The sequence below is a fragment of the Ctenocephalides felis genome, unplaced genomic scaffold, assembly GCF_003426905.1.
Source record: "Ctenocephalides felis isolate EL2017-DRISC unplaced genomic scaffold, ASM342690v1 CF-g0.4_SCAFFOLD_01170, whole genome shotgun sequence".
NCBI lineage: Eukaryota > Metazoa > Arthropoda > Insecta > Siphonaptera > Pulicidae > Ctenocephalides > Ctenocephalides felis.
The window spans coordinates 3,163,671-3,178,329 of record NW_020537324.1 but is presented as its reverse complement, the minus strand read 5'-3'; the positions used below and the strand labels follow the sequence as shown (position 1 = coordinate 3,178,329).

At 37.1% G+C, this 14,659-nt stretch overlaps 1 protein-coding gene across 1 annotated transcript in view; it reads left to right on the top strand.

Moving 5' to 3' along the window:
- Positions 1 to 2,341: 2,341 nt before the first annotated feature.
- Positions 2,342 to 14,659, top strand: part of LOC113366531 (titin) — a 61,872-nt gene continuing 49,554 nt past the window's right edge. The window contains exons 1-12 of the mRNA XM_026608153.1: positions 2,342 to 2,673; positions 3,562 to 5,194; positions 5,262 to 5,491; positions 5,675 to 7,039; positions 7,117 to 8,973; positions 9,048 to 9,191; positions 9,273 to 9,674; positions 9,741 to 10,139; positions 10,217 to 11,413; positions 11,498 to 11,749; positions 11,841 to 14,347; positions 14,428 to 14,622. Coding sequence (XP_026463938.1) covers positions 2,508 to 2,673; positions 3,562 to 5,194; positions 5,262 to 5,491; positions 5,675 to 7,039; positions 7,117 to 8,973; positions 9,048 to 9,191; positions 9,273 to 9,674; positions 9,741 to 10,139; positions 10,217 to 11,413; positions 11,498 to 11,749; positions 11,841 to 14,347; positions 14,428 to 14,622 — 10,347 coding nt within the window. The 5' untranslated portion in view covers positions 2,342 to 2,507. The remainder of the gene's footprint in view (positions 2,674 to 3,561; positions 5,195 to 5,261; positions 5,492 to 5,674; positions 7,040 to 7,116; positions 8,974 to 9,047; positions 9,192 to 9,272; positions 9,675 to 9,740; positions 10,140 to 10,216; positions 11,414 to 11,497; positions 11,750 to 11,840; positions 14,348 to 14,427; positions 14,623 to 14,659) is intronic.

The following is a 14,659-nucleotide window of genomic DNA, read 5'->3' as shown; positions in this document are numbered from 1 at the left end:
AAAATCCTAATTGCTCTTTATAAGTAAATCTCTTTGGCTTTGATTATGAACAATTGTGATACTTTTATTTTGAAAGTTTTGATCATCCACATCTAATATTTCTATCATTCATCAATTATGATTGTTCTGTTCTCTGTTGATTTTCAGATTGTGCTAGATACAAATATCGAAGCCTAGGAAGATCAAGAAGCGTCGATTCGGCAGGGAAGGAATATTATATTTTGATCAAGGTAAGAAAATAGACATATGTGTATTTAATCTATTTATATTATTTATTTATATTTTATATTTGTATTTATATTCAAATTGCAACTCTAATTGCAAAATCTGCAAGTGGTTGTAAACCAAAAAAACAAATATTTTTATTATGTCTAACAGAACAGAATATATGTATTTTTCATTCAAAATTAAATCTTCATCCTGTTTTTGTTTTACTAGTTTTAGAATATTTAGTTTAAAGAAATATGAATTCACAATTAGGATTTGTAATTTAAAATTGCTGAAGTAGTGTTATTATAAAATCCTACTTTCGTATGATGTAAACACAGAGCCATGTACTCACCACGAAACTGCCCACATTTCATACAAACTTAGGATCTCGCATACGTGTAAGCGAGACATATTTATTTTATTACAACAGAAGTTAAAATAACACAAAACGTGAGGAAGCAATAACACAACGGCCAAACGAAACAAAACTAAGTGTTCCACAACGGATTCGATATGAAATCTTTAACTATAAAACATTGATCGAATTTTGGGTACAATGATAGGTGATTTATATATATATATATATATATATATATATATATATATATTAATGGCAATCAGAACCTAACTAGTCCTATGAGCTGTTGTGCAGACTTTTTAAACGACGTGATTTGATAGAAGGCAATCCAAAAGGTTGTGCTGCCTATATTATTAATTTATTACTACAATTCATGCAATACTGATGCAATTTTTTACTGGGCAGGCTAAGGGTAGAATATTGCTATTTATATTTTCACGCGAAAACCGATGCCAATACTGCTTGACATAGGGCTGGCAGATTCCGATGTAGAACCTGGAATATCTGATTGGAAGTCTGTAGCTAATAGATGAAAATAATATTGAATCATGTAGATCGCGTATTCTTGAATCATTTGCTTATCAATGAAGTGATTCATAACCACGTTCCACAATATGTGTCCTGGCATATTTTAAATCGTCCTTGGTCAGCAGACTTTTTATGTAGCATGTTTTATATATTAGAGGAGCCAATTGATGGAGAACATAGACAAAAATGAAGTAAATGATAAAGACATAATTTGAAACATGTTTAAAAATTGTTTACTGAAAATATAATTTATAATGTAGTGGAATACTTTTCCGTGAAAGCTGTAATAATTTAAATACAATATAAGAAGTTGAAATTTGATATTTTTCAATATCAATTTGGAATCTTCAAACATCATGTATCTAACCGTATTGTTGTTGTCTCAATTAATTGGCAACTGAAAAGCATAAATGCTTGAAGAAACATGTTCATATCTTATAGGATGCTAAAAATACATCATGACCTAATTTTAATTACGTTTTGTTAAAGTTGCTGTAATCGAATAATAATTTTATGCACGGATTGTAAATAGTTTGGATTGTCAATTAAATTAATCTTTGCGGGTTTCAAGTGGTTTCATTTTTATTAGAGTTAATATTAATACGTTTGGTATCAAATATAATATGTATAGATTCATATTATATTTACAAGTTATAAAAAGATAAAATATTTGCTTGGAATTTGTTTCAATCTAAAAGTATTTTTGCATCAATTGCAAATTCGATGCAAAAAATTCATATGCGGAAAATTTATTTGTACGTTAATGCTTCAAAGAAAGGTTAAATGTTTGGGTCGCCGTGAAAAGAATCCGCTCTGCGAAGATCATCACAAACAGGGAAATGGCAATAAAATTATAAATAGAGATAAGAAAAAACGCAAGGAATAAACTATTCACACATAATAGTTGAACATTCCATCTTTTTGCCAAAGCTTTCCGACGCTCGGGTCCTATGCCTCGTAGAGGGGCGAACTGAATTATTTTTGGTCTAACCATGTCGCTCCGCCCATTTCGGAGAGCGATGCAATATTGTGGCATTATCGCGGCCACTCTTCGCTAACGATTCACAATCGACCGACGTCTTGGATTTCTGACAAGTCACTTAAAAAAAGAATAAATGTTAAATTGGATTTAACGGGGTGATATGTGACTTGAATCTGCTGACAACGAATAAAACGATAATTTAAAAAATATAGTGCAGAAGAAAATTTAATGATATTTGGAAGAAAAAAGTTGTGCTGTGAAAACAAGCGAGAGTGTATTCTAGTGATCGCAGACCAAAGGGAAAAACTATCGTGAACGATAAAATTGTTTGGATTTGTTGTTGAGAAAGTGTGTGTTTTATTGTGTTGGAAGTGATAACAAAGGTAAATAGCGATATTAGTGCGTTAACGGAAAAGACGGTGTGTGAAAATGCACCGTCAAAATTCGAAGCAGCTGTCTCAGGAAGAGCAGCGACAAGTTTATAGCAGTCATGAGGAGCAGACGCATCGGACGCATCAAACGATGCAGCAGCAGCAGCAATTTAGCCAAATGGAGCATCGCACTGTCACCAGACAAGTTACTAGTCAGCAGAGAGGTCAGGAATTATAATCCTATTCAAATCTATATAGTATTCCATTATTCAAAAATATCGAGTACATCACTTATAAAGATCAGTCATTTACAATAATATTATGATTGCCTATAGTAACCCTGAAATCTTGTCAAATGAAATCGTTGATAATAAATGATATCAGCAATGTAATTTAATTAATTTCATATTGCTTTTTAATTCGCATACCATATGTAATTATATTTTCAAAATGAATTAAATTAGTTACTAAAAAGAAATGTTAATATCAGCAAAGTATAATTATTTTGCTTTTGTGTGATGTCTCCTGGGCGGATGCTCCTAAAACGGTCCTCGTAATACGATCCGCAGTGGCGTACGAAATAGCCGAATGGCTGCGTGCCAACGATATTCATTACTTGCGCCATCAGTGGCTCTCAAATGATATGCTGTATTTATTTATTTATAATTGTATATAATCATGAATCGGCTAAAATAAATAAATAAAGATTTTACTAAAAAATAATGAACAATTTTTATCGATGAAAATTACGTATATGTCTCTATAATGAATATTTTATTGATTGTTTACGAAGATTTGTTTTAATATTATTTATATTTATATCTTTATTAACATTTCACATAAAGTTTGTACTGCAAGCGTATTATGAATGGAAGTTTATGACTTGCACATTTTTCTGGATTAGACTTGCAATTGTAGTGCATCTAATTGTGTACGGTCTATATTTCTGTAGATATTTATTTTTATTGTGTATATTGTTGAATCTTAAAACATTAACTTATCGGTGTTCAGATAATTTGAGGAAAAACAAAACATAATATTATCAAATAAAGTTTGAACGTATGCAATAAATTTAAATTTCAAATAATAATATTAATTAAATTTATTTTTAGTTCAAGGAGGAATGATTGCTCAGGATATTTCTCAGCAATTAGGCTCAAGCGGTATGTCGCCACCAGTGTTTGAACAGATTTTCAAGAACGCGCGCTTTGCACAAGGCGGAAATGCCTTATTCGAGGGACGATTGCGTGGAAATCCAAAACCTGTTGTGTCTTGGACACGCAAAGGCTTGCCCATGGTCGAATCCAGCAAGTATCGCATGAGCTACAACGAAAGCACAGGTGATGTGTCGTTGCTCATCAATCAAATCGGACCAGGTGATGAAGGTGAATATACATGCACTGCCCGAAACAACTACGGTGAAGCCATATGTTCAGTTTTCATACAACCGGAAGGCGTTCCTATGCCAAGCATTCAAACATCTTTGCAAAAAGAGCAAACTTTTCAGACTTCGCAAAATAGAATGGATTCACAATCATACCGCTATCAACATATGACGGAAAATTCATTCACAAATGGTCATACTCAGTACTCTCGGTATGAAGATTTTAAAGTAGACACATTTGAATATAGATTGTTACGTGAAACATCATTTAGAGAATCCATAACACGGCGCTATTCTGGCGAATCTGATGCACAATTGTGTGGTACAATAGATCGTACACTTGGACCGGCAGCACCTCCTCAAATATCGCAGAAACCTCGCAATTCAAAACTCCAAGAAGGTTCTGATGCTGTTTTTACTGCTAAGGTTGGTGCAAATCCTAAACCTAGACTAACATGGTTCCGCAATGGACAAAGAATTGTACAATCTGAGAAATGTGAAACTTCATATTCTAACAATCAAGCTAGTCTCCGAGTACGCCAAATAACATCTGAAGATTCAGGACATTATACTCTTTTGGCGGAAAATCCTCAAGGATGTGTTGTATCTTCTGCTTTTCTTGCTGTTGAGCCTGTTCTCGATGGCCATGGCACCGAACAGATGATTAAGCCATCTTATCATGAACCGGAGGAAACAGACGCTTCGGCTAAAGCTTTAGCCCCTAACTTTATTCGGGTTTGTCAAGATCGCGAAGCTACCGAAGGTAAAATGACCAGATTTGATTGTCGTGTTACGGGCCGCCCCTATCCTGAAGTCACTTGGTTTATAAATGAGCGTCAGGTGAACGATGATGCTACTCATAAGATTCTTGTCAATGAGTCCGGAAATCACGCTTTAATGATAACTAACGTACACCGTTCTGATAGTGGAGTAGTAACATGCGTAGCTAGAAATAAATGTGGAGAAACTTCATTCCAATGCCAGCTCCACGTTATCGAGAAAGAACAAGTTATCGCACCTAAATTTGTGGAAAGATTTAGTACAGTAAACGTAAAGGAAGGAGAACCTGTTATACTAAATGCTAGAGCTGTTGGAACACCAGTTCCTAGAATAACATGGCAAAAAGATGGCGTACCTTTGATGCAGAGTGCCGATGTAAAGATCACCACTGATGGCGGTGCTTCGAAACTGGATATCTACAGAGCCAAGGCGTCGGATGCGGCGTGGTACCAGTGCACCGCACAAAATGTGGCTGGCTCTACGGCCACTCGTGCCAGACTTTATGTTGAGACTGAGAAAGGTGTCACCCCAGAACCATGGCGATTGCATTTACCAAGACCAACTAAAGTTATCGAACCAGAGTGAGTGATTGGGAATAAAATGTTTAATGCGATATTTATTCCATACTTCACGGTGTTTTTATTTTAGACCTGTTCCTGGACCTGAAGTAATATATTTAAGGCACGTCGAACGCGCAAAACCTCGTACTGCACCTGGTGAAGAAGACCGAGTTTATCCACCGCCCCAATTTATTATTCCATTAAGGGACTTGTCGCAACTCGAAGGTGGTCGTGTACATTTCGAAGCGCGAATTGAACCTGTAGGAGATCCAACAATGTATGTTGAATTTTATCTCAATGGAAAACTCCTTGAAGCAAGTAAGTGTACAAGATGTATATTACATATTCTGCATGTTAATATTTTGACTTCGCTAACTTAATATCTTTTGCCGTTATGTTATATATATATATATATATATATATATATATATATATATATATATAGAATAATGGAAATAGGATTAAATAGTTGAATGTGAATTAACTGTATTTTATTCCTAGGTTCTCGATCAACAACGACTTTCCGATTTGGCTTTATTGCTCTTGATTTAATTGGAATAATGGTTCATGATGCCGGTGAATATGTTTGCCGCGTTGTTAGCTCAACTGGCGTCGCTGAATCGAGTGCTATTCTTAAAGTTACTGCGAAGGCTTCTATAGAACAAACTTCTCAACATCCTTCTAGTCTTCAATACATCGAGCAACTTGAAGATTACTCGCGTTATCAACGAAGCGAGAGCACTGAAGAGACATCTGCTCAACGCCCAGTCTTCATCCGCCCGCTCCAAGAATTAGGCGAATTGCCAGAGGGTCGCAATGCGCATTTCGAAGCACAACTTACGCCTGTCAGCGATCCAACGATGAGAGTGGAGTGGTACAAGGATGGAAAACCAATTACGGCTAGTTCACGGATAACATCAATCTTCAACTTCGGCTACGTCTCCCTTAACATCATGCACCTACGGGCCGAAGATGCTGGTTCATATACAGTCCGAGCCGTCAATCGTTTGGGTGAAGCTATTAGTACGAGCACTTTGCGAGTACAGGTAAGAAGCACAGTCACAGGAGATTTAGGTATACCAGAGCAACAGCGCTATATCGAGAAAGTAGAAGAGTTAGAAGCATATCAAAATTATCAGCAATCCAAGTATGTCCAGGAGGTACAAGAATGTACTGTACCTCCAGACTTTAAGAGTCCGATTAAAGATCAGCTAAATATTAGAGAAGGAGGGTTCGCGCATTTTGAAGCTCGTTTAGAACCTGTAGGGGATTCCAGTTTACGAGTAGAGTGGCTGAAAGATGGCAAACCAGTTGAAGCAAGTTCCAGGATTACTTCTTTCTTTAATTTTGGCTATGTAGCTTTGACAATAAAATACGTCACTGTCAGAGATTTTGGAAATTACACGTGTCGTGCTTATAACGCAGCTGGCCAAGCATTCACTTCCGCTAATCTTACAGTACTTAGCAAAAAGGACATTATTCAAGACAGTCAACATCCTGGAGGTCTTGAAAAAATACAGCAATTAGAAGATTCGAGTAGATATATGCGTACTAGTCATGAAGAGCAAACAGTAACACAGAAACCGCGCTTCCTGGGGCCGCTAAAAGGTACAACAAAGATAGTGGAGGGCCAAAGAGCCCATTTCGAGGCCAGAGTAGAACCGCAGAATGATTTGACAATGAAAATTGAATGGTATCATAATGGCAAACCTTTGTCGACAGCTAATAGAATACAAACCTATCATGATTTTGGATATGTAGCTCTAGATATCGAGTCCGTTAGAGCTGAAGACGCAGGTGGTTATACAGTAGTTGCTCGCAATGCTTTAGGAGAGGCACAACTTGCAAATACGATGACTGTAGAAAGTAAGCCACTAAGATTAATTGTATTAATTTTTATTAACTATGTTAGGCATAACTTCAAATATCTTATATATTTTCAGCTCGTTCCAGTATTGATACAGCAAGCATGCATCGTGGAGCTTATGAAAAAACAAGAAAATTGGAGGATTCTAAATTTATTGAACCGCAATACCAAATTGAAGAAATTTCAAAATCTAAGCCAGTATTCGTGCAGCCTCTATCTGATCCAAAGCCTGTAAGTGAAGGTAAAAACATACATTTAGAGTGCCGTTTAGAGCCAATGGGTGACCCAACTATGAGAGTGGAATGGTTCCAAAACGGTCGTCCAGTAACCGTTGGATCTCGTTTTCGAACATACTATGATTTTGGGTTTGTTGCATTGGATATTATTCATGCAACTTCTATCGATTCTGGAGAATACACCGTACGCGCTACCAACCATCTTGGAAGCGCTCACACATCTGCATGCGTACGCGTTATTGGACGTTCAGATATTGATACTGAAACACAACACGAAATGTCACTAGAACAAATACAGATGCTAGAGGATGCTTCAAGACAACGACGTACTCTTCAAGAAGATATCACTGTTATGCAAGCTCCACATTTTACTCGTCCATTACACAACATCGAAACCATTGAGGGCACCAATGTTCACATGGAATGCAGGCTTCAACCTGTTGGAGATCCCACCATGAAAGTTGACTGGTTTGTAAATGGACACCCTGTTAAAACAGGTCATAGATTCCGACCGGCTTACGACTTTGATTATGTTGCACTCGATTTACTAAGTGTATATCCTGTGGATTCAGGTGTATACACCTGTCAAGCCAGAAATCAATTAGGCGAAGCTGTGACATCTTGTTCAGTACGTGTTATTGCCAAGAAAGATTTAATAACTGAATCGCAACACCCAAGTGGTTTGGAGAAAATTCAATATTTAGAAGATTCTTCACGATATAAAAAATCTGAGTACATGGATGAATTAATTACAGTAAAACCCCGTTTCGTAACAAAACCAAAGAATTTGAATAATATGCGTGAGGGTCAGCATGCGCATTTCGAATGCAAGTTAGAACCTGTGACTGATTCTAACTTAAAGGTTGAATGGTACAAAAATGGCCGTCCGGTAACAGTAGGTCACAGGTTTAGACCAATACACGACTTTGGTTACGTTGCTTTAGATATTGTAGATCTAATTGCCGAAGATTCGGGTACCTATACTTGCCGAGCTGTTAACGCGATCGGTTCAGATGAAACAACTTGCACTTTGCAATGTAGTGTATCAGCCACTATTCAAACTGGAACTCAAAATGAATCAGGATTACAACAAATTCATTATTTGGAAGATAGATCTAAATATCAAAGATCCGAAGAAGTAGAAGAAGTCACAAAGCAGGTGCCAATATTTACAACATCTCTCAAAAATGTTGAAATTAAGGAAGGACAAAGAGCCCACTTTGAGTGTCGATTGATACCTGTTTCAGATCCAACTATGAAGGTCGAGTGGTACCATAACAATATTCCAGTTAAATCAGGATCTAGATTTACTGAGACAAATAATTTTGGATTTGTGGCATTGGATATAATGCAATGTATGGCTGAAGATTCTGGTCAATATACATGCAGGGCAATTAATGCATTGGGTGAAGCCGTTACATCCGCAGTAGCTATAGTTCATACTAGAAAATCCATTTACATGGAATCACAGCATGAAGGCGCTTTGAAAACTATTACTCATCTTGAAGATTCATCCAGATATAAGAGACAAGGTATTGAAGAAGAGATTATTACTCAAGCGCCAGTGTTTACAACACCAGTGCGAGATTTGAAAGTTGCAGAAAATCAAGCAGCTCACTTCGAGGCGCGCTTGATTCCAGTAGGGGATCCTAAGATGCGTGTTGAATGGTTGCGTAACGGTGTACCGATCGAAGCATGTAAGTGCTACATTATTTAACAAATTTCAATATGACTAGATGTTCTTTATTGATATGATGTTATAAATTTATAGCAAATCGTATGACAACTATGCACGACTTTGGCTATGTTGCTCTTAATATGAAGTACGTTAATCCTGAAGATTCTGGAACATACACATGCCGCGCTGTTAACGAGCTGGGGCAAGCTGTTACTTCAGCACAGCTAATTGTTCAATGTATGTATATAGTTTAGATGAGGTTACTAATTCAATTTATCCTAATTTTTAATTAGTATATCATATGTATATCCATTGTAGCCAAGGCTTCTCTACAATTGGAAACTCAAAATGAAGCGGCATTACAGAAGATCCATCAACTGGAAGATCATACAAAATATACTAGGCGTGAAGAGGAAGATATTGTTGTTCGAGATGCGCCTCGATTTGTTGCACAGCTTAATGGTCCAACAAGTCGGGTGGAGGGCCAGAGCGCTCACTATGAATGTAGAATTGAGCCATACCCAGATCCAAATCTTAAAGTTGAATGGTTCCATAATGGCAAACCTTTGCAAACTGGACATAGATTTAGAACATCATATGACTTTGGATTTGCATCTCTAGATGTTTTGACTGTGTATGGTGAAGACTCTGGACAGTATACCTGTAAGGCTACCAACAGGTTGGGAACTGCTCAATCCTCCATCAACTTGAGTGTTCAACGTATGTTATGAAATTGTTTTTACTTGTTTAGAGTTTACTTATTTATTAAAAACTTTTATTTTACAGCCAAATCCTCTATAATTTATGATACACAACATGAGGGTGCTTTACAGAAGATACAATATCTTGAAGACGATTCTCGTCATAAGAGAAGTGCAACTGAAGATCAATTTATATCAGAGAAACCTCAATTTGGTCGCCCACTACGCAACGTGGAAACTGTGGAAGCAGCAGCAGTTCATTTAGAAGCTACTTTAACACCAGTTAACGATCCGACTATGAAAGTTGAATGGTATTGCAATGGACGACCCATCAAACAAGGTCATAGGTTCAAAACAACTTATGATTTTGGCTTTGTTGCTCTTGATATTTTATATGCATACCCCGAAGACTCAGGAACATACATGTGCAAAGCAAGAAATGCAGCTGGGGAAGCAGTCACTACAAGCTCTGTTAATATCACAGGTGAATATAATATAATTTTACAGTTAATATTTAATTGGTGATTGTATAATTATTTTGATAATAATTTATGTTTTTAGCCAAACAAGGACTTTACTTGGACACATTAGATGAACAGCGCTTGAAGAAAATAAAAGATTTGGAAAATTATGAACGACCACAAAAGGCTGAAGTTGAACCAGAAGGCCAAAGACCAGTATTTTTGACACCACTTGTCAGTTTAGAGAATCTGAAGGAAGGTGAACACGCACATCTTGAATGTCGTGTGCAACCCATCAATGATCCAAATTTGAAAATCGAATGGTTCATTAATGGAAATCCAATACGAGCAAGTCATCGTTTCCGAACTACACATGATTTTGGCTATGTCGCTCTTGATATATTACATACTTATGGAGAAGACTCAGGCACATATATGTGCAAAGCTTCCAACTTATTAGGAGAAGCTGTCAACACTTGTACAATTAAAGCTGTTAATCGTCGTAGTATCATATTCGATACACAGCATCCTGATGGTTTGGAAAAAATAAGAGAATTAGAAGCACAAGGTCGTCCTGCTAGATTGGAAGTAGAGGAACCTGTTGTGACTCCGCCAAAATTAGTCGCTGATCTCAGAGGAACTACTGATCTGATGGAAGGTCAAACTGCGCACTTCGAGTGTCAAGTTGAACCTATACATGATCCAAATTTAAGAATTGAATTTTACCACAATGGAAAACCATTACCTTCTGCAGCACGATTCCATATAACATTTGACTTTGGTTATGTTGCTTTAGACATACAGCACGTCGTGCCAGAAGATGCCGGCGAATATTCAGTAAAAGCCATTAACGCATTGGGTCAATGTACCTCTTCCCTAAATATGAGGGTTACGGCAAAGGAAAATATTATTCTAGAATCACAGAGACCTGAAGGACTTGATAAAATTAGAAAACTAGAAGAAATGCAGCCATTTAAACGTCCTGAAATTCCAGATCCAGTAACCAGACAACGACCTGTGTTTACACAGCCTCTCAAGAACATTGATTCAATCGGTGAAGGCCAAACAGCTCATTTTGAATGCAGGTTGATTCCAGTTGGTGATCCAACTTTGAAGATTGAATGGTTCAGAAATGAAAAACCTTTGGAGGATAGCTCTCGCATTACTACCACACATGATTTTGGATATGTGTCAATGGATATAACACATGTAAGGGATGAAGATGAAGGAGTTTATATGTGCCGCGCGTCGAATCCATTGGGCGAGGCTGTTACAACTGCTTCTATGAAAATCAAGAGTAAGTTTTCTAGTACATACGCTTTTCTACTACATTCAATTTTTTGAAACTGTAGAAAATAAAGAGATTATTATGTCCTTTTAGGTAAAGCTAGTATTCAAATGGAAACACAACATCCAGAAGGAATGAAGAAAATACAACAATTAGAACAACCCGTGTCCGCTAGACCAGAAGAACCAGAACGAGATTTTGAAAAACCCATTTTCACTCAGGTTCTAACAGGTCCGTCTGAATTATGGGAAGCTCAGCATGCTCATTTTGAAGCACGCGTTGTTCCAGTCGGCGATCCTAGCATGCGTTTTGAGTGGTATGTGAACGGAGTGGAATTAAAAATGGGTAAATATTCTTTTTATATCATATATTTATTAGTTTAAATCATAATTTAGTTTTGATGCAGAATCTATTGCAATTAATACTTAAATTTCAGGATCTCGCTTCCGAACCACACACGATTTTGGTTTTGTAACATTGGATATAAATTCAGTTGTTCCTGAAGATGCTGGTGTTTACATGTGCAAAGCTATAAATAAGGCTGGCGAAGCAGTTTCTTCAATTAGTATGAAGGTTAAGTCTCGTTCATCGATAGCAGGAGAAACATTAATGCCAGAGGCATGGCAGAAGATTCAATTGAAGGAAGCCGCAATGAATCGCGTTCCTGAAATGTTTGTTGATACAACACCACAACAGGCACCAGTATTCACTACTCATTTACAAAGTTATGACAATTTGCATGAAGGGCAACATGTGCATTTAGAAGCTCAAGTTGAACCCAGAGCCGATCCCAATCTCCGCATTGAATGGTTTAAAAATGGAGTCTCATTGACTACTGGCACAAGAATAAAAAGCACATTCGACTTTGGTCTTGTTACCCTTGCAATTAATGGACTACGGGATGACGATTCAGCTATTTATACATGCAAAGCAACCAATTTACTTGGTGAAGCAGTATCTACATGCACGCTGAAGGTTCATGATAAACATTGGTTATTAGGAGAAACTTTACATCCAGATTCTCTACCTAGAATAGGTGCATTGGAACAGCCTCGGGGACAAAAAGCAGAAGCTCCAGAGCCTACATATGAAGTGCCAGTATTTATTACTCATTTAAACAATGTTGTATGTAAAGAATCTGAAAATGTGCATTTCGAATGTAATGTAGAACCATCAAAAGATCCAAATATGAAAATTGAATGGTTTGTTAATGGTAAGCCATTGCCACATGGAGCTAGGTTTAAAACTACGTACGACTTTGGTTATGTAGCATTAGATATTAACCATGCTTATGAAGAAGATTCTGGAATATACACATGCAAAGCTACTAATAATAAAGGTTCGGCATCTACATCAGGATCATTGAAATGCACTAGTGCTGCTAATATTTACTTGGATACTCAGCATCCACAAGGAAAAGTAGGTTTAGAAGCTGTCCAGGAAGCTGATGAAGCCGCAGCTAATAGACTAAAAAGACAAACTTCGAAACCTGATGCTGAATTTGGAAAACCAATATGGACTGTGCCATTTACAGCTGAATTCAAATTAACTGAAGCTGACAGTTTGCACTTGGAAGGGCAAGTAGAACCAAAGCATGATCCTAACTTAAAAATTGAGTGGCTACTTAATGGTAAAGTTTTAGAGCATGGATCTCGCTTTAAAATGACAAGTGATTTTGGTTTTGTGACATTAGATCTAACGGAGGTATACGATCGGGATCAAGGAATCTATACTTGTCGCGCATATAACAAAGCCGGTGAGGCCTTTACTTCATCGACAATATATTGCACAAGCAAGGATAATTTAATAGAAAGAACACAGCATCCTAAGGGTAAAGAAGGTTTAGAAAAGATTCAAGATTTGGAGGAATCTCTCCGTCCAAAAGAACCTGGTGCACCAGAGGCTGATGAAGGACGTGCACCTAAGTTTACATCAGAATTTACTAGTCTCAAAAATGTTAGCGAAGGAGAAATTGCTCATTTTGAAGCATCATTGATACCAACTGGAGATCAATCAATGGTCGTCGAATGGTTCTACAATGAAAAACCATTAGATGCAAGTCATCGTTTTAGAACTGTCTATGCTTTTGGCATGGTTGTATTAGAAGTTCTAGGAACAAAAATAGAAGATTCTGGAACTTACTCATGTCGTGCCACCAATAAATGGGGAAAAGATGAAATATCTGTAGAACTTGAATGTGTGGATAAATCATCTGGACAAAAACCAAGGTTTACGACACAGATTCAAAATTTAGTTGGATTGAAGGATGGTCAATCTGCACATTTCGAATGCACGCTTGTGCCTGTTGGAGATCCTAACATGAAAGTTGAATGGTTCCATAATGGTAAACCTTTGAGACATTCAACCCGCATCAAACCTGTCTCTGATTTTGGATTTGTTTTGATGGATATAGCTTATGTTCAAAGCCATGACTCTGGTGAATATGTTTGTCGTGCTAGCAATAAGTACGGTGAAGATACTACAAGAGCCACAATCCAATGCTTTGGAAAAGGTGGAGTGTATCTTGATAGTTTACAACCAGATTCATTGGCTAAAATTCGTGAGTTAGAAGGATTACACGGATCAGTACCGCAAGAGCAGTCCGCACCTGTAACGGAGCCACCGAAGTTTATAACACAAATTGCAGATGTAACAAAATTAGTTGAGGGACAAAGTGCACACTTTGAAGCCAGGTTAACACCAGTTACAGATCCCGATTTAGTTGTCGAATGGTATTACAATGGAAAGAAATTACCTCATGGACATAGATATAGAACATTCCATGATTTTGGAATAGTCATTCTGGATATTTTATATTGTTACGAAGAAAATTCTGGAACCTATGAATGCAGAGCATATAATAAATATGGAGAAGATTCTACTAAAGCAACACTGAAATGTGTGTCGAAGGCTAATTTAATCTTGGACTCGCAACTACCGCGGGTAAGTACACTATAATTTATTCTGAGAATTACTCATTAGATGATATTAATATAAATATTTTGATTTTTTTCGCTGTGTAGGGCATGGAAGGTGGATTAGAAAAGATACAGAATCTAGAAGACTCTTTAATAAAGACGCGCGATGAGCGTGCTAGTGAAGAACGTGGTAAAGCACCCGTGTTTACTTCTCCACTTACAAATATTGATAACTTACGCGAAGGCGAAAGCGCTCACTTCGAAGCCAGATTGATTCCAACAGATGATCCAAAATTGAAGGTATTTAGTTATCATTGTACTATATTATATTATGCCC